This window comes from Talpa europaea (assembly GCF_964194135.1).
Source record: "Talpa europaea genome assembly, chromosome: 14".
NCBI lineage: Eukaryota > Metazoa > Chordata > Mammalia > Eulipotyphla > Talpidae > Talpa > Talpa europaea.
Window position 1 is genome coordinate 6,723,495 of NC_140082.1, and position 21,470 is coordinate 6,744,964.

General features: G+C 49.9%; 1 protein-coding gene across 1 annotated transcript; it reads right to left on the bottom strand.

The window, feature by feature from the left end:
- Positions 1-880: 880 nt before the first annotated feature.
- Positions 881-7,424, bottom strand: DRC10 (dynein regulatory complex subunit 10; the record flags this gene model as incomplete). Its single annotated transcript, XM_084253081.1, has 4 exons — positions 6,341-7,424; positions 4,187-4,420; positions 2,529-2,600; positions 881-1,168 (listed from the first exon to the last, which is right to left on the bottom strand). The coding sequence occupies exons 1-4, from the start codon at positions 7,175-7,177 to the stop codon at positions 881-883; spliced, it is 1,431 nt and encodes a 476-aa protein (XP_084109207.1). The 5' UTR covers positions 7,178-7,424.
- Between the last annotated feature and the right edge of the window lie 14,046 nt (positions 7,425-21,470).

A 21,470-nucleotide genomic window follows, 5' to 3' on the forward strand; every position in this document is an offset into this window, starting at 1 on the left:
AAGGGGAGAGCAGGACGCCCAAGAGCTGTGGAGAGATCACAGGGGGCCGGAACAGGGGCGCATGTGAACCCCCCGTGCTGGGCCAGAAGGGCGGGGCAGGGAGCGAGGGTTTATACTCCGGCCACAAACGCGCCTTGCATTTTCAACATGTAGGATGCTTAAACTTCCTAGAACTTCAACGAAAAATTAGTTTCCTCCCTCCTTGATTTTACTAGAAACAACCAGCAAATATCTGCCTTTATCTAAACCTCACCCTTATGTTTAGTATTCAAGGCCCAGATACACTTCTTTTCTCTGGACTATACTAAAAGAAAAGCAACATGCAGGCCAAGTAAGGTGGTAAGATTTTTCCAGAAAAGGCAGAAAGCCCTGATTTTTCACATGCCAGCAATGAATTTTAAAAGATAGTTTGTTCAACTACCTGGGTGCCAAATGAGCCCGGCTGAGGGCAGCCTGAGACCCAGTTCCTCCCGGACTTCTCTGCCTGCTCCTGGACCCCGTGTGCAGCTGTAACACGCACCCCTGGGCCCCGGCGTGCAGCGTATCCACTGCAACCATGTGGCTTCCAGTCTGGGACTGGGGGGGCTGCAGCCCGGGGTCTGGATTCCCACCGACTCAAGGAAGGAATGGCTGCACGCGACACCGCGCTCTGCATGCTCCCCCCAGGGAAACTTCTGCAAGCGTGGACACAACACGGCCAACAGCCCTGGGTGAAGTGAGGTTTATTTACAGGATGTGGTTTAAAATGCTTTCTAATTTTTGAAAAACTATTGAAGCTGGAGGGCAGGACACCCCCACCCCCCGCCCCTGCCGTGCGCGTGGCTCCCTGGCCTGCTCTGGGGGGGTGAGGTGAGGCGAGTGGGGCTGCTGTGTCGGGGGCTCATTTCTTGCCCTTGCCCTTGCCTTTGCCCTTGCCCTTGCCCCGCTTCTTCCTCTTGGACCTGAGCATGGAGCGGACCAGGTAGCCCTTCCACACGGCCTGGATGAGGGTGGCTGCCCGCACCATGCGCACCATCTCCTGCTCGGCCTCCAGCCTCTTTTTGGAGTTCACGTCCCGCTCCGCCTGGATCTGCGCGAACTCTTCCACCAACACGCCGTGCCTCTGCTTCAGCTCCTGCAGCTGGACCTTCTCCTCCTTGTGGATGGTGTCCAGCTCCTCGTACTCCTCCTGGGGGGAGCGCAGGGTGGGGCCACCAGCAGAGAGCACCTCCAGCCGCCTTCCTCTGCAGGCACCCCATGGCCCACCGGTGAGCCCACCCCAGCAGTGGCGCCTGCACTAAGCCTTTGTGCAGCTGGCCGGGGTGACGGCCGCAGCAGCGAGGCTTATGGTGGGACCCGACCGAAACCCTGTCAGAAATGGGGGACAGAACACAGGCTGGTGTGGGGGGCAGACTGAGTTTCAAATCCTGGCTCAGCCACACCTCGAGGGGCTTCACCTTTCAAGCTTTATTTGTCATCTGGAATGGGGACGATTCCAAGTTTGGGGCTAGGGGCAGGGTGGGCACTGTTTCTAGGGTTGAATGACAGGAAGGGCACCATGTGTGGGTGTGGTGCAGGCATACGGGGGCACAGAAATGCAAGCTGCTGAGTTGTGGCTGTCCTGCAGCAACATCTCAGGTCACTGAGTCCCACAGTTCCCTGTGTCTAACCACAGCCTCTCCTGTGTCATCACACACACACCTCTCTCCATCCCTCCTTCCTGAATCTACTGGAAGCGAAGCACTTTTAGAGGGCACAGAAGTGAAGAGGCCAGTCTCCACTGCTGCAGAAGCCACCACTCTCATAGGGACCAGCGGAGCAGCACAGCCTCCAAGCCCTTCTCTGAACAGCACCCTGATTTTGGACTACAGGGAGGCTGGTGTCACCTCCAGGGCTCGCCAGGCTTCCCTGGCCCAGTGTCATTACCGAGCTGGGTGGAGGCTGTACGGTTCCCTGAGCCCCAGATCCTGGGTGCAGGCACAAGGGGCCTCAATCCCCACCACGGACCCAGCACAGAATCATTGTCTCCATTGATTAGAGGAAGAAACAGGCTCAGGAAGGGCAAGGACTGCAGTTAAGGCCACACAGCTGGGAATGACACTGGAGTAGAACTTCCTAATGACATCATTTGGAGACATGGGCCCCAGCACCCGGCACCCCATAGAAACTTTCCAGGTGAGGGAGTGGTGGAGGCTTGCTCTTGGGGTGAGCCCTGGACTGGGGTGGCTGTAGGCTGAGCAGGGAGGGCACCGGGAAGCATGGATGGAGACACTAGATGGACACTAGATGGAGCCAAGATCACGAGGCCAGTGTCAGGCACTTCCTGTGGCTCTCGGCTTCTGGCACCTTCCTTCCCACCTCTCTCTTCCAGCCCCAGGCTAGACAAACCCCTGAGTGTGGGAAGGGGCAGGGCCCTGTGGGGGGGGGGGGGTTGGGGTGAGGGGTGGCATGTTCCAAGGTCTCTGGGGAGGTTCAGAACCCCACGTGTCCTTCCTAGAGTATCCTGGGAAACATGCTTGAGTGAGACTTGTGTATACAGCCATAAATACCTGCTTTTCACTCATCTCTGTGTCATACTTCTGGATCCAGTTCTGGATTTCTGTCTCTACTTTATATTTCTTCTAAAAAAAATTCAATTAATCATTGTTTAATGGAATAACAATAACATTAACAGTGCCGAGCGTTCTGCATCAGCAGGCCCCATGGGGTATGCTTTACCTACCTCACCTACTGAGTCCATCACACAAGGCAAGTTTCTCCCCATTTCATAGATGAGGAAACAGCCTCAAACTTGCTAACTCACTTGCCCAGGGCCGCAGAGCCAATATGGGTGGTGGAATGTGTATTTGAAGATGGCAGCCTGCACAGGCAAATCCTCAGATTCTAGGTAGAGAGAGCAGCAGGTGCAAAGGCCCCGGGGTGGGAATAAGCTTGTGGTGTTAGAGAACAGAAATCAAGTCTGAGTGCTGGAGCAGAGTGCCAAGGGGCAGTATGGGCCTCGTGGAACCAGAGTGAGAGGCTCTCACGTGTGTGTGTGTGTGTGTGTGTGTGTGTGTGTGTGTGTGTGTCAGCGTGTGTGGGAGTTTTCTTCTGGGGGGTGGAGAGGAGCTTGAGATGCAATAGGAAGACGGGCTCTCATTTTGTTTCTAAAAGATGAGCTCCCACACATACAGTGGAATATTATTCAGCCACAAAAAGGAATGATAAATGCCAAGTGCGTGAACCTTGAATACATGATGCAGAGTGAGACTCAGTCATGAGTCTAGATTCCATGTATTCTAGATTCCATCTGTGTGAAGCATTCCAGCACAGGCAAATCCTCAGGGACAGAAAGCAGATTAGCAGTTCCCAGGGGCTGGGGAGAAACTGCTCAGTGGGTACAGGGTTTATTTTGAGCTGGAGAACATGTTTTGGGGCTAGACTGGGGTGCTGGTGCATAGCTTTGCCAAGTGTCAGTCAGCTGTTCACTGTACAATGGTTAATTGTATGTTCTGTGTGTTTCACCTTAATTAAATCAATCTGCTGCCTGATCTATACGGTTCACTTGGACACTTAAAAGGCTTCAGGGGATGGCGGTCCCCAAGAATGGCCCACGGGCATGTGTATGTGCATCTGTGCCTTTTTAGGGGGGAAGGCCCATGGGTTCCATTAGATGCTCAAAAGCATCATGACACCAAAATCTGGCACAAGTGTTAGAAAGGGTGCCCTATGTGAGGAAGGGGATTTGGGACAAGCTGGGTGCATGCTGGGCATGGATTTGGATTGAGATGATGGAAAAGGCAACTGAAAAAATATTGGGCACCCACGATCATCTCACTTAATTCTCATAACCATCCACAAACACCATCTTGATCACTTTCACTTAGAGATGTGAGCACTGAGACTGGAAGGGAGTTAAGTGATTTCCCTGAGGTTCATGAGCTGCTTCCTGTCCTTTGTATATTAGCCCCATGGGGCTCAGAGGAGCTAAGGTGCTTGCCCAAGCTCACAGAGTGGTGCCCCTTGGGACAGGGGTCTCTCTCCTCTCTGCCCCCAGTCCCTGGGCCAGTGTGTTGTGCCCTCCTTGGGTGCGTTGGGGGCTCCCCCAGGGAGCTGGAGCAGCCTGGCCCCAGCTGAGATGAGCTGGACCTCCTTGTGCCCCCTCCCCTTCCCTCCCCTCCCCTCCCCAGGGGCTCCCCTGCTCCCTCCTCCCCACTTCCCAGGGCACCTTTCTCAGCGCCTGCTCGGCCTCCCAGTTCTCTGCGAGCAGGTTGTTGAACTGCGACCGCAGCATCAGGAGCTCCTGCTGGATCTTGGCCACCCTGGCCTGCGAGGCCCGGAAGTCCGCCCTCTGCTGCTTCTCCGCCTCCTGCTTGGCACGAAGGAGGCTGTTCTCTGAGAACTTGAGCACTTGATACAAGTGGTTTTTCAGTTCTCGGATCACAAAGCTGTCCTTCTCCAGCTGGGCCGGGAAGAGGAGAGGGCCTGTTAATCAAATACCTACACGATGATGCTCATCAGTCATGGGGGGGAGGTGAGGGGAGTTGTGGGACCGTGTGAGTGTTGTGATCTCATTGAATCCTACCGCACACCCCTTCCCCCCATTAGGATAGGGGGTTACAGAGGAGAGGGTCAAGTCATCTGTCTTGGGCTGGGGCGGGGTGGGAAGCCAGGTCTATCTGATCCACCCTGTATCTCCTGGCTGAGTGCAGAGTGCAGAACGCAGGACACAGGACAGGGCTGGGACAGCGGTGACACTCGCAGGGCAGGCGTGTCCAGTTGGCCAAGATACTTGAAGGGGGCAAGAAGTGCAGGGGGCAAGGCTGCAGGCTCTCCGCGTGGGGCTGCAGAGCAGTCACAGCTTCGCTGGCAGACCCCCCACCACATGCCTGCTTGTGTCACCGCTAGTTTTATACTGCCGTCCAGTGACACGATGAAGTCAGCCCACCTGGACTCCAGACCTGCCCAAGTGGGGAGCTCCGTGCTGGTTCGGCCACCCAAAGGGGACCAGCAAAGCCCTCTTTGTCCCTCAGTGACATCCCTTAACCTGGGGGTCCCCTCCCCTGCCTGGGCACCTGCAGCCTGCCACCCCCCACTCTACGGTAGTCACGGTACCCTCTTTTGTGCCAGGCTCCCTGTGGGTACCATGGACAGCCAGGGGACAAGGTCTGTGCTTTTTATGGGCCTTCAGACCCAAATCAAATAATCTCATGGGTCCACAAACTCTGGTGAATGCCTTAAAGGAGAAATTCCTTGGGCCTCCCCTGTGGCGCAGTGGTTGAGCACTGGGTTGCGAAGCTGCCCGCAGCCTCTGCAGCGCCGGTTCGATCCCTGGCCACCGGGCGAGGGGTCCCACATGGCGGGCAGACCTCTCCTGCCACGCCCGCTGCTCCCCTCAGCAGTGTACTTCATCAATCTGCCTGCTCTGCTCTCCCCTCTGGCTCTGGTGAATTCTCTCACCCTCTTGTGCTTCTGACTGTACCCAGTGCTTGTATGAATAAATAAATAAATAAATCTTAAAAAAAAAAAAAAAAGGAGAAATTCCTTGACACTATAAGGAGGGGCCTCCTGAGCCAGTGTGGGGAAAAGGGGGTGGCAAAGAACTTCAGAGAGCCTGGATCTCTCATGGACCATGCAGGGGATGACAATGAGGGCCTGTGCCCAGGATCAGCTCTCCTGGGAAAGGCTCAGAGCAGAGTGTTTCGCTGGGAAGGTGGCCTCACGTATGGACACCTTGCGCACTGTCTAGCCACTGGGGGTAGATAAAAACTTGACGGTTGTGTCTCCAAAGGGCAGGACGAGCCCCCTCCTCCCTGCTAGCTGGGTGAATGAAGCTGGAGCAGCGCTCAAGCTCCAAAGTTGTAGGTAAAGTTGTAGGTAAAGTTTTACTGGAATACGACCCCCAACTACGATGGCGCAGCTGAGCTCAGGAGCTGTAACTAAGACCGCAGGACCCGCAAAGCTTAAGGATTTACTTACCCAACCCACTGCGGGAAAGTCAGACTACCCCTTGCCTGGAAGGCCCTGCCCTCCCTCTCCTGTCGGGCTCATCCCCTCTTATTCTTCACATCTTGGTTTCAACGTCCCTTGCCCTTTTGGATGAAGTTCAATTCTGTAATGCTCCCTTGTAGCATCCTGCACCTACCCTTCACTGCACTTCTCAAAATTGTGAACAAATCAGCCTTTTGAATACCTTCCTTCATCACCACAAATTCCATGGGGCTGGAAGAGCATGGGCTTGTTTATAAAACCCAACACCGAATGAGTGCTCAGAACAATAGAAAACAACTACTTAAGTCCCTGAGGCAGAACCCTGCCTCCAAAAAAGCTGCGGCTCCTCTGGGGGGCTCCTTCCCGCTTGACCAGTGTGGGGGGGTGATACCTCTTTGTCCCTGCTCTTCATGCTCTCCGCCAGCTCCTGCTCAAGCTCATCGATGATCTCTTGGTTCCTCCTGTTCCTCCTGCTGACGTCCTGTATGAACTGGGCCTTTTCCCGCGCCTCCGTGGGACTAGTGAGCAGTTTCTCAAACAGGAAGCCCCGGAGCTCAATCAGGCTGTCAATAAACTTCTGGGCCTCCGCACTGCGGCTCAGCACCTGCGTCTTCAAGAGCCTGGCAGCCTGGGGGTTACTGAGCAAGAGCCTCAAGATGTTCCTAGTGGAGTCTTTGATCTGCTGCGTGAGGGAGGAGACAGTGAGCCCCTGCGGGTCCAGGGAGGGGACGAGGTCCTGGGGCCACCCCTCCTCCTCCTCTTCCTCTTGCTGCATTTCGTCCTCCAGGTGCTCAAGATTGACCTGGAGGCTCTGGCAGAGCCCCTCGTGCTCTCTCAGTGCCTTCATGATGTCCTCTTTCAGCAGCCCCTCCAGAACATGGAACCTGGGGGGCACGTGGGACAGCAGGGTCACCAGCTCCACCTTGTGGATGGTCTCGTCCACCACAGACATGATCCTCTTGGCCTCAACGGTGGTGTGTTTGGTGTCAGAGAAGAGCAGGGGCTTGAGGTGGGCGGGTGGCTTTTTGGCTGGCTCTGCCGTCAGTCTGATCCTATTGATGTCGGGGCCTTGGTAGAGAGGGGCCACGGCGAGGACCTCCAGCCTGGCTTTCGGAGCCGTCATCGTGGCCTCTGTCGGCCCTGGCAGCTGGGGACTTTGGTGCACTCTCTGGTCTCCGTCGTCCCTGAGAAAAGAAGGGGTAAGCAGGTAGTGCGGCCGTGCTGGCATGGCCGTGGCATCAATAGTTGCTGTGAGTACATCTTAGATTTGCTGCAGTGTTTACATGGGACCGCTTGCTGGAAAGCAGTTTTTTTTTTTTTAATTTTTTTTAATAGAGGCATGTTTTTCATTTATTTATTTATTTTGTTTGTTTATACATGCACTGGGTACAGTCAGAAGCGCGGGAGGGTGAGAGAATTCACCAGAGCCAGAGCGGGGAGCAGAGCAGGCAGAAGGACCGAAGTACACTGCTGAGGGGAGCAGCGGGCGGCAGGAGAGGTCTGCGCGCCATGTGGGATCCTCCTCCGGTGGCCGGGGAGCAGCCGGGGATCGAACCGGTGCCGCAGAGGCTGTGGGCAGGTTCGCAAACCAGCGCTCAACCGCTGCGCCACCTGGGAGGCCCTGGAAAGCAGTTTTTAACTTAGTGACAAGGGCAGGAAAATCGAGTGTGGAATGGGCCAACCAGCAAGGACAGACATTCTAAGTGTTTAGATACAGCAAATCCATTACACAGGATGGGGGTGGGGGTCTCCCTGGTGGCACAAGTGGTTAAGCATCAGCACTAGGAAGCTATCCACAGCCACTGCAGCACAAGTTCAATCCCCAACCAGGGAGGTGACCCGCATGGCGCAGCAGACCTCTCCTGACTCGCCCGCTGCTCCCCTCAGCAGTGTATTTCAGTAGATCCTCCTGTTCTGCTCCCCACTCTGCCTCTGGTGAATCCTCTCACCCCCACCTTTGGCTTACACCCGAGTTCTTGTATGCAAAAATAAATAAATCTTTAAAAAAAAGAAAGAAAGAAAGAAAACCCATTATACGGGTGATGGGAGGGTTGAGAGGCCAACCAGGGGAGGGTGGAGCCACCCAGCGATTGTCAAAGGCAGGAAGCCATCACAGGAGGAAGTGGTAATCGGGGTGAGCTGGGGACTGGGGTCACCCAGGGGAAGCTGGAATTACCACCATTTCCTGTCTAAGAAGAGCGGCAGCCACTGCCAGAAAAGCCGTCTGAAGCAGAGGGGGGTATATTCTAGGTTCTTCCTTCTTTCTACCCTCTGATCGAACACTTGTGCCTCCTATTGGCCAAAGCCAGTGGGACATCACTGGCTAGGGCGCCTGGGTGGTGCAGCCTGTGGGAGCCCCAGGCTGAATCAGGGCACACCAAGACAGTCAGCTGCAGAGCTGACAGCCAGCATGACTGGCGCCAGCACCACGCATTGGTACTAAGTTCTAAGGATGGATTTAAAAAATAGGAATGCAACTTTTTTAAGATATATTTTATTTATTTCTACATACAAGAGCTAGGGTGTAGGCCAGAGGTGTGGGGGTGAGAGGATTCACCAGAGACAGAGTGGGGAGCAGGACAGGCAGATTGACTGAAATACACTGCTGAGGGGAGCAGCGGGTGAGACAGGAGAGCTCTGCTGCGCCCTGTGGGTCAGCTCCCTGTCCAGGGATCGAACTCCCACCACAGTGGCTGGCCATAGCTTGATAGTGCTGAGACTTAAACTCCTGTGCCACCAGGGAGGCACCACAGGAATGTAATGTTAAGAAACCTTTTTTGCGGGCCTCCCTGGTGGCACAAGGGGTTAAGCACCACACTATGAAGCAATCCGCAGCCTCTGCAGCACGAGTTTGATCCCCAACCAGCCAGGAAGAAACCCACATGGCGCAGCAGACCTCTCCTGTCTTGCCCGCTGCTCCCCTCAGCAGTGGATTTCAGTCACTTTGCCTATTCTGTCTCTGGTGGATCCTCTCACCCCCCACATCTCTGGCCTGTACCCCAGCTCTTGTAAGCATAAACAAATAAAAATCTTTAAAAAAAAAAAAAAAAAGAAAGAAAGCAAGCTTTTTTCTACATGTGAGTCTGTCTCCTGGGTTGGATCATTAGATTGGTAGGAAAACTGTTAAAATGCAAACAAAGAGAGTGATATAAACGCTTAATTCTTAGTTTTGGCAAATATACCACGGTTATGTAAGATGTTAACAAAGAGAAGAAGGAACAAAGGGCATACGAGGATGGTGTATGTACTATCATTGCAACTTCTCTGTCAATGCATCGCTATTACAAAATAAAAAAACTTATTTAAGACTGTTGGAAAAAAAATCAGTGATGGGGCCTCCCCGGTGGCGCAGCGGTTGAGCGCTGGGTTGCAAAGCTGCCCTCAGCCTCTGCAGCGCCGGTTTGATTCCCGGCCACCCGGCGAGGGTCCCACATGGCACGCAGACCTCTCCTGCCGCCCGCTGCTCCCCTCAGCAATGTACTTCGTCACTCTGCCTGCTCTGCTCCCTGCTCTGGCTCTGGTGAGTTCTCTCACCCTCCCGCGCCTCTGACTGTACCCAGTGCTTGTATAAATAAATATAAAATAAATCTTAAAAAAAATCAACGATGGCATCAGAAATCAATAATTTGTGTTGCCCACAAGGCACCAGGACTGGGAGTACTAGCTTCCCAGCAGTCTTGCTTGGCTTCAACTCTGCTGGGGGACCCTGGGCTGGTTATCTAATCCCCTTAAGTCTGGGCTTCCTGAGCAGTGAAACAGGGATCCTCAGGCTTGACGAAAGGTTTCTGGCACAGAGCCTAGACATACTAAATGCTCAAGAAATAAGAACTAGTATTATTGACCCAGAGAAGCTGAAATCCCAAGTCCAGCACTTCGGTGGCTTCCTAGTCTGAGTCTCTCCCATCCTGGCTGGAGATGTGGGCGTACTTGCGACTGTCTGCTACCCAGGATTAGCTGGGCAGTCCAACAAACCGGGTCCAACATGGACCCCACCTCGTCCCCTCGACCTCTTACCCTGCTCCTTCTTTGTCCTTCGTCTTGATGAGCAGCAATTTTGCCATCCTAACCATACACACCCCTCATCACCCCACACCTCCAATCTGCCACCCAGTGTACCAGGGTTCTCTCCTTGACAGCTCCCAGACCACTCCCCTCCCTGCCACTGAATAAGGGCCTTATCCTCTCTTGCCTGGATGACTGAAGAGTTTCCTAACTGGCCTGCTTACGTCTGCCCCTGCCCCTTTAGTCAGGTGCTCACAAGTCCCTGGGGCTTTAAGAGATGTGAGGGAGGGTTCTGTCTCCTTGGATTTATGCTCTGCTTTGGGGCATGAAATTGCATCCATGAAGATTCAACGACTACAGAAGGAAGCGGAGAGAGTGGTATTCACAGACTAGGTTGAACCACCAGCCTTTAACACCACAGTGGGGACTTTGGAGTTTATCTTGTAGGAAGCTGGGATCCATTTTTAAATCAGAAAAAACAATCTTTGAGAAAGATCTGTCATAATGGATAATTTAGTGGGGACGAGATAGTGACAGGTAAATAGACTGGGATATTATAAAACTTCCACCTCGGGGCCTTTGCACTTGCTGTTTCTTTCCTTGAAGTTCTTCCTTTTCCCCTTGCAAGTTTAATTCCTTATACTCGGAGTCAGCACAAGTGTCACTTCCTCAGGGTAGCTCTTCCGGACTTCCAGACTGGGTGAACTTCTTGTGATAGGTGCCACAGGGGGAGTGGCACCACCCCCTTCCCAATCCCTTTTCCTCTTGCAGACCTGTACTGAAGAGCTAGAAATACTCATGCTCACCGGCTCAGCCTCCTTTACAGCTAGGTGTGGCTTTACACACTTTAAGCCAATGACATAGAAAGAGAAATTTTCTAGGGGCTCTGGGGAAACTCATATCTTTCAGATACAAAAGACACATAGCTGACATCCTCTCCTTTCCCTCAGCTTGGGCTTAGAGCCAGCACAGTGGCAGCCACTTTGTAAAGGGAAAGAAAAATTTAAGAGACTTGCAGGAATGCTGCTTCTGATGTCACGGAGCCACTGGACCTTCCAAGAGTCCATCATCTCCTACCCAGACGGCTGCGAAAGCCCCTCCCCCTTGCCCTGCTTATGCCCTCCTGCCCCACAGACCCTTCTCATCATAGGGGCCAGAGGGGGATCTTTAAAAATGTCAGCCCCTTTCACCCCTCTGCTCAAAACCCAGCTCACAAGAGCTGTTAAATTTTTAGGATGTTTGTGAGGTGGTTGTTAGAATGTTGGTTGTAAAATGAAATCAGTCATGGTGGACCTTTTTGCATTATGGAAACTGGCAACTGCTAAAAATTTGCTCCCACTAAACTAGTAGATAAACATTTGCCAGGATAGCACATGACCGTGGCTCCCCATCTCACTCAGAATAAAGCCCCTGTCCTTGCGATGACCTAGAAGCCTGCAGGATCTGCCTGCTGCTCACTCTCCATACTCAGCCCGCCTTCTTGCTGTTCCTTGAACTTGTGAAAAGTGCTCCAACTTCAGACAGGCCTCTGAGCTTGCACTGGCCATCCTGCCCACTCCCACCACTGAGTTCCCTCTGGAATGTTCCTCTAACATCTGCAAAGCTCGTTCCCTCACTCCCACCTCAGCTCGGATATCAGTGTGGTAAGGAGTGCTTCTTAGTATAAAACTGTCTCCTTGCCCTGCTAGTCCCCTCCTGGTCACATCTTCCAAGGTGAGGTATCACCCTCTGACCTCTCTCTCTGGACCTGCTCATCTATTCTCTGTCTCTCTCCCTTTCCTGAAAAATAAGCTCTGATGAATGTAGGGGCTTATCTAGTCCGATCGCCATGGTGTACCCAGCACTGGGAAGAAACCCCACATCATCCTGGGGCATGACCTGCTAAGCCACTTACAGGCGACCGCGTCACCGTGACGTTCACACTGTCTGTGGACATGAGAAATGTTTTAAAGAAAAGGTTATTAAGATTTGATGAGTGAAAGAGTTTTGAGTTTGGGGTGCCTGGGAGAGAATGACAGGGGACACTTGGGCAACTGGGAAAGGAAGTTTGGAAGGGGGAACCAAGAAATCAGTCTTAAAGGCGATGCGTTCCAGCTGCCATAGGCAGGCAGACAGGACAGGGATGTCTTGGTCTTCCCACAATCCAGTTCTCGAGGAACTCACCCTTTCTCCCACCGTGTAAACTCTTAGTGGGGCTGCCGATCAGAGAGGGCTGCTTCCCCCCACCCCCAGCTCCTTTCACCCCCAGGTTCCGAAGAGTGACACAGGATAGGAAGTGGTGGGGGCAATTCGTGCCGGTGGTGGGTTCCTAAAGATCCCCCTGCCAAGACCCCAGAGCTTCCCGGCTCGCCTCCTTTCTTTCCTGGCAGGGTCAGTTTCTGTTGCTTGCAATCAAAGAACCCTGCTGACACAATATTCTAGGCAGCGGACAACACAAGACAACAGAGGGGGCTCCCCTGGAGACCCTGGGGATGAGAGATAAATGCAAGGGAGAAGGAAATGATATCTGAAGCCCCAAAAGTTCGCTGGGCCAAAGAGTAAACAGAGAGAGGGCAGAGAATGAAAGAAACACCCCGAATGACTATGAACAGGGAAGAAAGGTAAAGTCTTAGTGGGGCTAAGGCTGGGTGCTAAAGATGCTTTGTTCCTGGGCCAGGGGAAATGGATCCAAAACCCAGAAGCCTCCAGGAGCTGGGGATGGAGGTGAGAAGGGCATTATCTCACATCTCTCTGATTCCTGCCCACTTCTGGCAGCCCTGTTAGTCTCCTGAGTTCCTCAAGGCTTTTCCTGAAAACAGTATTTTAGGGATCGCGCGGCGCCTCCTCAGCCTCTCTGAGGATGAAGGATCTTTGCCCCACGCCACGGCCATAGGATGAACCTGAACAAAGTGTTTAATGAATGTATTCTCCCCACTGTCCCCCAAAGCTCTCAGGCATAAATCAAAAATGCCTGAATTCTTCAGAGATTGCAGCTGGAAATGCAACGTTATATAAAATGTTTCCAATTTGCCTTCAGCCAAATTACCTCTTTTGCTTTAAAGGGCACACTTGTTTTCTTTGATTATGATGACGCCCATCAGCTCTTGACAGCTCATTTGGGTGAACAAGAAAAAGCCAGCGGAACTAGGGTCAGGGGAAATGCATCTGACTCTGATGGCGAAAATCACTGGAGAGTCTCTTTTCCTGGAATTCTAAAATGATCATTTCATGTCCTTTTTAATGCCACCAACCTTAATATTTAAATCATTTTCAACTTAAGCCTCTCCTTTTAAAATTCCTGCCCTGAGAGTGAAGCAAGATCGTTAATGGATGGGGAACTTTAATTGGATCTTCCTTTTATTTGTCATTAATTCTGCTGATGAACTTTACAAATGGAAATATATCTTTATCATGCAAATTATACCTCATCTTCCCGCACGTGGGTGTGTTGGAGATTTTATTACTTCTAATCTCAGAACATTTTTGGAAAAAAAAAAAGATTTGCACTAAATGATATATTTTTCCCCCTGGGGAGAAAGGGAGGAAGAAAACTCAATACCTACAACTACCCACAAATCCAACACTGAGAGTAGAGAAGTCGAAGGGTGTCGAACAAAACTGGAGTATGGGCATGAGTGGAGGGGGTGTTGTTTTAAGGATTTTTTAATATTTCACATGAATATTAATATTTTTAATATTAGCTGACCCTTGAGAACTTACCATGTGCCCAGCACTGTTTAAAGGCTTTGCACCTTAGAACTCCTTTATCCCTCACAGTGGTCTCAGGAGGGAGTTATTTTGATTACCTCCATTTTATAAATCAGGACAGGGAGGCAGAGAGAGGTCAGACGTTTCCATTTGCTTACAGCTAGTGAGTGACGGAAGGGGAATTTCAGCCGGGGCCCCTGTCTCAGGAGCCTGCCCCCCAAACCCACTATTCTGTTCAGTCTCTTGATTTTCAGATTGACTTCTACCGTGGAGACAGCAGAACCATTCCCTGCTGTTCTGGCTTCAGTAAATCTTATCAAGGAGAGACCAGAGAAGAGACGTGCTTAAGATTCAATTCCTATAGCATTCGAGACTCTGCGGAAGTACACAAATAAACACTCATATTTGTTGTTTCCTGTAAAGTGTGTATTACACCTACGTGAACTAGCCCTGATCCCCCTTTCTTTCCACTGCCACATGGGTTTCCTGCTGTTCCCTGTTATGCCCAGGATTAGGCATGGATGCACCAAGCGAGCTGATGTCCCACCCCTTTCTCCTCTCTTAAATAAAGCTTCTCAAAAATCCCCGGGAGTGTGGATGATTAAATTTTTTTACAGTAAGCTTTGAATAATCTGTCATTGATTTATATATATATATATTTTAAAGATTTATTTATTTATGCATACAAGAACTGGGGTATAGGCCAGATGTGCAGGGGGTGAGAGGAGTTACCAGAGACAGAGTGGGGAGCAGAACAGGCAGACTGAAACACACTGCTGAGGGGAGCAGCAGGTGAGACAGGAGAGGTCTGCTGAGCCACGTGGGTCACCTCCCTGGCGGGCCGGGGATAATGTTTATATCAGTCACAAGCTTTGGGGTTCATTATCAACAAATTACCAAGACACATCTCGTTGCTGATCACGATGTGGGGACCATTGTGCTCCAGGAGGCTGCACTTCATGAAGCTGGGCTGCTGGGCGGAGTCCAGGCCCTCATCAGCGGTCACTCTAATTCCTCCTGGTCCACATCTCAGAGTTTGTGATTTCTGCCAAATCTATAGACTAAGCTGTACTATTATCAACTCACTTTTTGTCTTGCCTCTATACTTTCATTCTTAAGCACTTCTAATTAAAAAGGAAATTTTACATCCCCACTATAACCGAGAGTCTGTATTACCTTCCTCAAATAGAAGTAATGATGTCTGTATATTGACATTACTTCGCTCTAGCTAGATACTATTACCCAGAAAAAATGAGCCTGAGAGTAGATCTCTGTAGTTAAAAAGCAAGATTAGCAAATGGTAGGGAGATGCTAAAGATATACTAACAAAAAGAGAGAAGAGACAAATTATTAACATCAGGAAGGACTGAGAGACCATCTTTACGAAGTTTCTGGTTGTTGAAATGATAATAAGGGAATATGATGGACAATACCATGGCCACAAAGTTGATAACCTGATGAAATGGACCAATTCTTTGAAGGACATAATCTAGGCAAAATCATAGATAACCTGAATGGACATATACCTATTAAATAAATCTAATTAATATTAATAATCTTCCAAAACAGAAAGGGCTAGATGATTTCACTGGTGATTTCTACCAAACATTTAAGGAATAAATTATACCAATTCTCTACAATTTCTTCCAGGGGCCAGAATTCAAAGGAATTCTTCCTAACTGGCTCTGTGAGTCTAGCATTACTCTATTATCAAATTGTCAAAGACATTACAAGAAAGGAAAACCAGAAGAACTTATGCAAAAATCCTCTACAAATAGTCAGGAATTAAATCCAATAATGTATAAAAAGAAATACACATCATGATCAAGTGGGATGTATCCCAGCTCCACAGGACTGGTTAAACATTCAAAACTCTATTAATGTAGTCTAGCATATCAACAAGAAAAAAATTATGATCACATCAATAGATGAAGGAGAAGTATTTGACAAAATCCAACACCAAGCAAACAAACAGAAACACCTTTGGTGGGCCTCCCTGGTGGCACAGGGGTTAAAATCTCAGCACTATCAAGCTATCACCAGCCACTGTGGCATGAGTTCAATCCCCAGCCAGGGAGACAACCTACATGGCACAACAGACCTCTCCTGTCTCATCTGCTGCTCCCCTCAGCAGTGTATTTCAGTGGCTCTGCCTGTACTGCTTCCCACTTTGTCTCTGGTGAATCCTTTCATCTCCTGCATCTCTGGCCTATACCCCAGTTCTTGTATGCATAGATAAATAAAAATAATTAAAAAAAAAAGGCTTCAGCAAACTAGGAATAGAGTGGAACTTCCTCAACTTGATAAAGAACATCTACAAAAAATCTACTATCACCCCTGAGATTGGGAAGGCCAAGATGTTCCCTGTCACCACTCCTGTTCTACAGGAAGTCCTAGCTAATGCAATAAGACAAGAAAAAGAAGATATACAGAACAGATCCTAAGAAAGAAATAAAACTCTTTGTTCACAGATGACATGATTGTTTATGTAGGTAAATCCCATGAGAATCAACAAAAACACTTCTGGAATTAATCATACCAAAAGTTGTAGAATAGAAAATCAATATTATACTTAGTAACACCAAACTGAGGTTTTTCTCATTGATGTAATTAGGAAAAACCTGCAAAGGGTCTTCAGCATAGATTTCAATGAAACGGGGAATCAATGTCAATAACATTAGAGTCGTGTGTGCATTTCTCATCCCAACCAGCCACCACTGAGCCAACGAAATGCCCTCCCTCCCTTACTGCCCATCTTCCCTTGAAATTTCATAGCACATATTTCCCGAGACAATTTAGATCTTTCTGATTCTTAGCTGCAACTGAGGTTCTGTGCCTCCCTAGCTCCAGCATTGGTACTTCCTAGACTTGACCAAAAAAGACTGCTTCAGCCTGGCTATGAGAGAATGAAGAAGAGTTTAGGCTGGGAAATAAGGTTGTGGATTAAGATAACAGAGAGAAGGTTCACAAGGACGGAGCTCCTGATGGCTGGTTTTGTTTTCCACCCTAAAAAAATGGCAATTTCTACTTGATTACAGATTGAATAAAACCAGGTGGTGGATTTCACAACTTGCACGGCTGATTTCATGTGCTTTTGACCATTCTGTTCTGTTTCCGAGAGGTAAAATTCCTGCCTCCCACACTCCTGGGATCTCAGGGCTCCGGCCTCATCCTTCCCCCGTGTTCTTCTTAGGACACAAAGAAGTCCTTGAGGAGTGTGGGGTGCCTGGTTGCTGAGTTCCAATTCCACCTCCCACTTAATAGGTGGGTTAACAGGCGAGGTTTTGCCTTTGAAGCACTAGGCATTTCCCTTTCAGCCCCAGGAAGCTCCCTCTGGTCTGCAACTGCACATCTAACTTTCTCCGGAGTGGAAAGCAGGAGACTGGGAAGGGACAGAAAATATCCTATGAAGTCTGCCACCCCAGCAACCAGCACACAGAAAGTCCGCAACAGATCGCTGTTGACTAAAGGAAGAGACGCCCTCCCCCTGCCCCCCTCCCAATTTACCAATAGGCCCATTTCCTCCCAGGGCGATCCAGTACAATAGGATAATGTAATAACACAAATGATGTTATGTCCTGAATTAGGACCGGAAAAAAGCTCCGTTTAATAATGAAATTGTGGGTCAAGATTTCGTTTCTAGGTTGTTCCCCACCCTTGTCTCCAGGCTTGGAATTTTAAAAGATTTAAATCTAATCTAATTTGGTTTTTCTCTTTTAGGTTTTAGTTGTTTTTTTTCTACCACCCCTTTTGAACCATTACTCAATACTCTCGTCCTTTTTTGAAGACAAGTTTTAATTGTATTTAGTCGGCAAAAGAGTTCCAGGCAGAGACTACAACAGCAATCGCTGGAGGTATTAATAGCCGGGAACTCAACTGCGATGCCGGCTCGGGGCCGCGGTTTCCATGTTATCCTGTGCTTTGGAGACAGAGGACACTGAAGAGTGACTGAGTTTGGGAGAGAATGTGCTTCTGGGGACAGACTGCTCAGCTGCTGGTCATAATGAACAACTGTCTACCAGCCCCTGGCCTCAGCCATGGCCCTGAGAAAATTCACCTGACCTTATGGGTCCTCATCTCTGAAGTGGAAATGAGCCTCTTGCACAGTGATTACTTTTGTGGGTTCTGGAGTCAGACACATTCGGAATTCAAGCCTGAGGATCATGGCTTCCTTGATGTGTGTTTCTGCAAGTCAATCAACTCTCTAAGCTTTGACTTCCTCATCCGTAAAAGGGGGACAGTGACCCATACTCGGCAGGACAGCTGTGAGTGTGAAATGAGGTCCTGACTCAACGATGTCTGGTTTTTCTTACGACTTCAAAGATAATTTAAAAACAACCAACACTCAGATGCATAAAATAGAAGATGAATTTTTCTCAACATAATATCCACAGTTTTGTGTTAAAGGATTTATAAAGAGCCAAAATGGATCCACTTTTTACTATTTGTTTTTAATTTTGCTGGTTTCTGTACTACTCATGTTTTTCTGTTAGGGATGGAGGATAATAGTGGTCCCTGAGGGTCCTCCCTGGTGATGCAAGGGGTTAAGACGTGGCACTATGAAGCTATCCGCAGCTACCGCAGCACAAGTTCAATCCCTGACCGGGGAGGTGACCCACATGGCACAGCAGACCTCTCCTGTCTCGCCCATTGCTCCCCTCAACAGTGTATTTTGGTGGGTCTGCCTGTTCTGCTCTCCACTCTGTCTCTGGTGAATCCTCTCACCCCCACCCTGCCCCGTCACCTCCGTCCCACCCCCCTTCCTCTGGCCTACACCCCAGCTCTTGTACACATAAATAAATAAATAAATATTTATTTATTTATTTTTAATTTATACAAGCACTGGGTACAGTCAGAAGTGCGGGAGGGTGAGAGAATCCACCAGAGCCAGAGCGGGGATCAGAACAGGCAGACTGATGAAGTACACTGCTGAGGGGAGCAGCGGGCGGCAGGAGGTCTGTGCGCCATGTGGGACCCTCGCCCGGCGGCTGGGCATCAAACTGGCGCTGCAGAGGCTGTGGGCAGCTTCGCAACCCAGCGCTCAACCACTGCGCCACCGGGGAGGCCAATAAATAAATAAATCTTTAAAAAAAAAATAGTGGTCCCTGAAACCACTCACCACTTTTGAGTTACTTCCTCTTTACAAATGAATTCACTGTGATTTTTAATTATCTTTTGGTTACAGTATAACTTGATAAATATTTATTTCTGGTTATATACAACGATGGAAATATACAACCATGGGGAGTATCACTTCGGTTGTTTTCAGCAGAAGGATTTCCTCATAGTGAATGTACATTTTTTTCTAAAATAAACTCCCCCCACTTAAAAAGAAATATTTCGATCAGAATCTTATCCAATGCAAAACTGTCTTCTTAAAACCCAAGGCTTGACCCTTTAGTGAGTGAAATCAATTTACCTGGAAAAGATGTAGCGTGTGCGAGGGGGCGCTGGTGCCGATGGCAGCATGGAATAAGTTCATTTGGGTTAAATGTGTGCTGGGGTGAGAAGGGAGATGCATTTCTTGTCTGATTTGTGGTTTAAAAAAAATTCCCATTATTCAAAGCCCCATGTTAGAGGCATCTGGTTGGGTGTGGCTGGAACCTGCTGCTGTTATTAGTGACGAAGAGCAAAGGCAGCCCTTCTCTGATGCACCGTATTTCAAAAGATCTGTTTGTTTTTTTTTAAAGATTTGTTTTACTTATTTATGCATACAAAAGCTGGGGTGTAGGCCGGAGGTGTGTGGGGGGGGTGAGAGGATTCACCAGAGACAGAGTGGGGAACAGATCTACTGAAATACACTGCTGAGGGGAGCAGTGGACGAGACAGGAGAGGTCTGCTGCGCCATGTGGGTCACTTCCCTGGCCAGGGATTGAACTCGTGCCACAGTGGCTGCTGATAGCTTGATCGTGCTGAGACCTAACCCCTGCATCACCTGTCGTGTGTGTGTGTGTGTGTGTGTGTGTGTGTGTGTGTGTAGGGCAACTGCCTTATATAAAAACATCATTCTAGAACAAGGTTTCTGAATCTTCGCACTATAAACATTCTGGCCAGATAACTCTCTGCAGGGCAGCTGTCCTGTGGCTTTAAGATATTGCCAGTAGCACATGGATGAATAACATCTGTTCACACCCCCACCAGTTCTGATCAGCTGGAGACAAAATGTCCCTGGATTACCAACTGTCCCTGCAGGGTGGAGGGTGGGGATGGCCCTGGTGGAGAACCACTGGTCTAAACCACAATGGCCTTGCTCCCACCACCAGTGTCCATCCAGGTTTAAAGCAAGACCAGCCCCAGTCCAGCCCAGTTCTACCTGATGAGCTGGCGTCTGTGCCCTCTAAAGCTCCCATCAGTTACAGAATCAACATCAGATGCCTAAGTCCTTTCAGGAGATTGGGGCGCAGGGTGCTGCCCTGCTAGGGGCTCTTGGAATGAGTCTGGGCACGTCCCTTATCTCTCTGGCATCTGGGATACACCTGTCCTAGCCACATCAACAGGGAACTGGGTGGTGCAGGGATGAGTTAATAGACAGGACAGATCTTTGGAGAGTTAAAAGCCCTCTTCAAAGGTGAGTGATTATACGTTGAAGGCTCGATCAGGGGGTACATCAGCGACATCAGCCTGAACTCTTCTCACCTAGAGAAAAGGGAAGCGTGGGAGGAATTTAGCAATTGAGCAGGCAGGGGACACTCACCCCTTTAATTTAACTTTTCACTGTCAATCAAGTGAAAACCACAAGCTCAAACCACGGCATTTCTGTCCGACCATCTATGCCCGGAATGCGTTCCGAAGGGATGCCAGGGCCTGCCCAGCCCAGAGGCAGGGAGCATGGGGCTGAGACTGCAGACTTTGTCACTGCTGCTCCCATTGAAAAGGCTATCTGGGACTTTCTGGGTGGAGGGTGACGTCTCGGAAAGGGAACGCGGATTAGACTCTTGCTGTTTACTCCCAACATTGTAATATTCAGACAAGGCATGAGCAGTGACCTCAGGACTCACCCTGTTCCACTCTGGCTTGGCTCGGTTATCCAGTTTCTAGTCTCCTTTCCTCTCAATCATTCTACTGGGGTTGGATGTTACCTTGATTCAACTGGTTAGAAAATTCTGCCAAAGGGCCTCCCTGGTGGCACAGGGGTTAAGTCTCAGCACTATGAAGCTATCTGCAATCACTGTAGCACAAGTTCAATCCCCAGCCAGGGAGCTGACCCACATGGCACAGCAGACCTCTCCTGTCTCCCCACTGCTCCCCTCAGCAGAGTATTTCAGTAGATCTGCCTGTTTTGCTCCCCACTCTGGTGAATCCTCTGGTAAATTCTCTCACCGCCTCCTCCCCATCCTGCACCTCTGGCCTACACCCCAGTTCTTTTATGCATAAATAAATAAAATAAATCTTTAAAAAAAAGAAGAAAATTCTGCCATGACAGCTTCCCTGGTTGCTCAAGAGGCTCAGAAGATGTTTTAAGCAGGGAGTGACCTGCAGCCCGGGGCATTGCGTGGAAGGGCTAGAAGGTGCAAGATGATGAGAGGGTTAGGTTTGGATGACTGTCCCAGTGGCTCTGGGAAGCGACGAGATGGACTCAACTAGGGACAGGGCAAGGAGTGGGCGGAATCAGTGGGATGAGGCGAGGGACTGGGTTTGGGGATGAAAGAGAGGGAGGAGCCAGGGATGTGCTCAGTGTTCCAATGGGGCTGTCAGCTGGGCTGTTGAGGGGTGAAGACCGGAAGAAAATTGGGAGTTGAGAGGTGTTTGCTGATGCTCCCCATTTGCCAAGCTTGAAACTATGGGGCTGGGTGTGCCCAGAGAGGGTGCCCCTTCCTAATTCCCACCAAGGC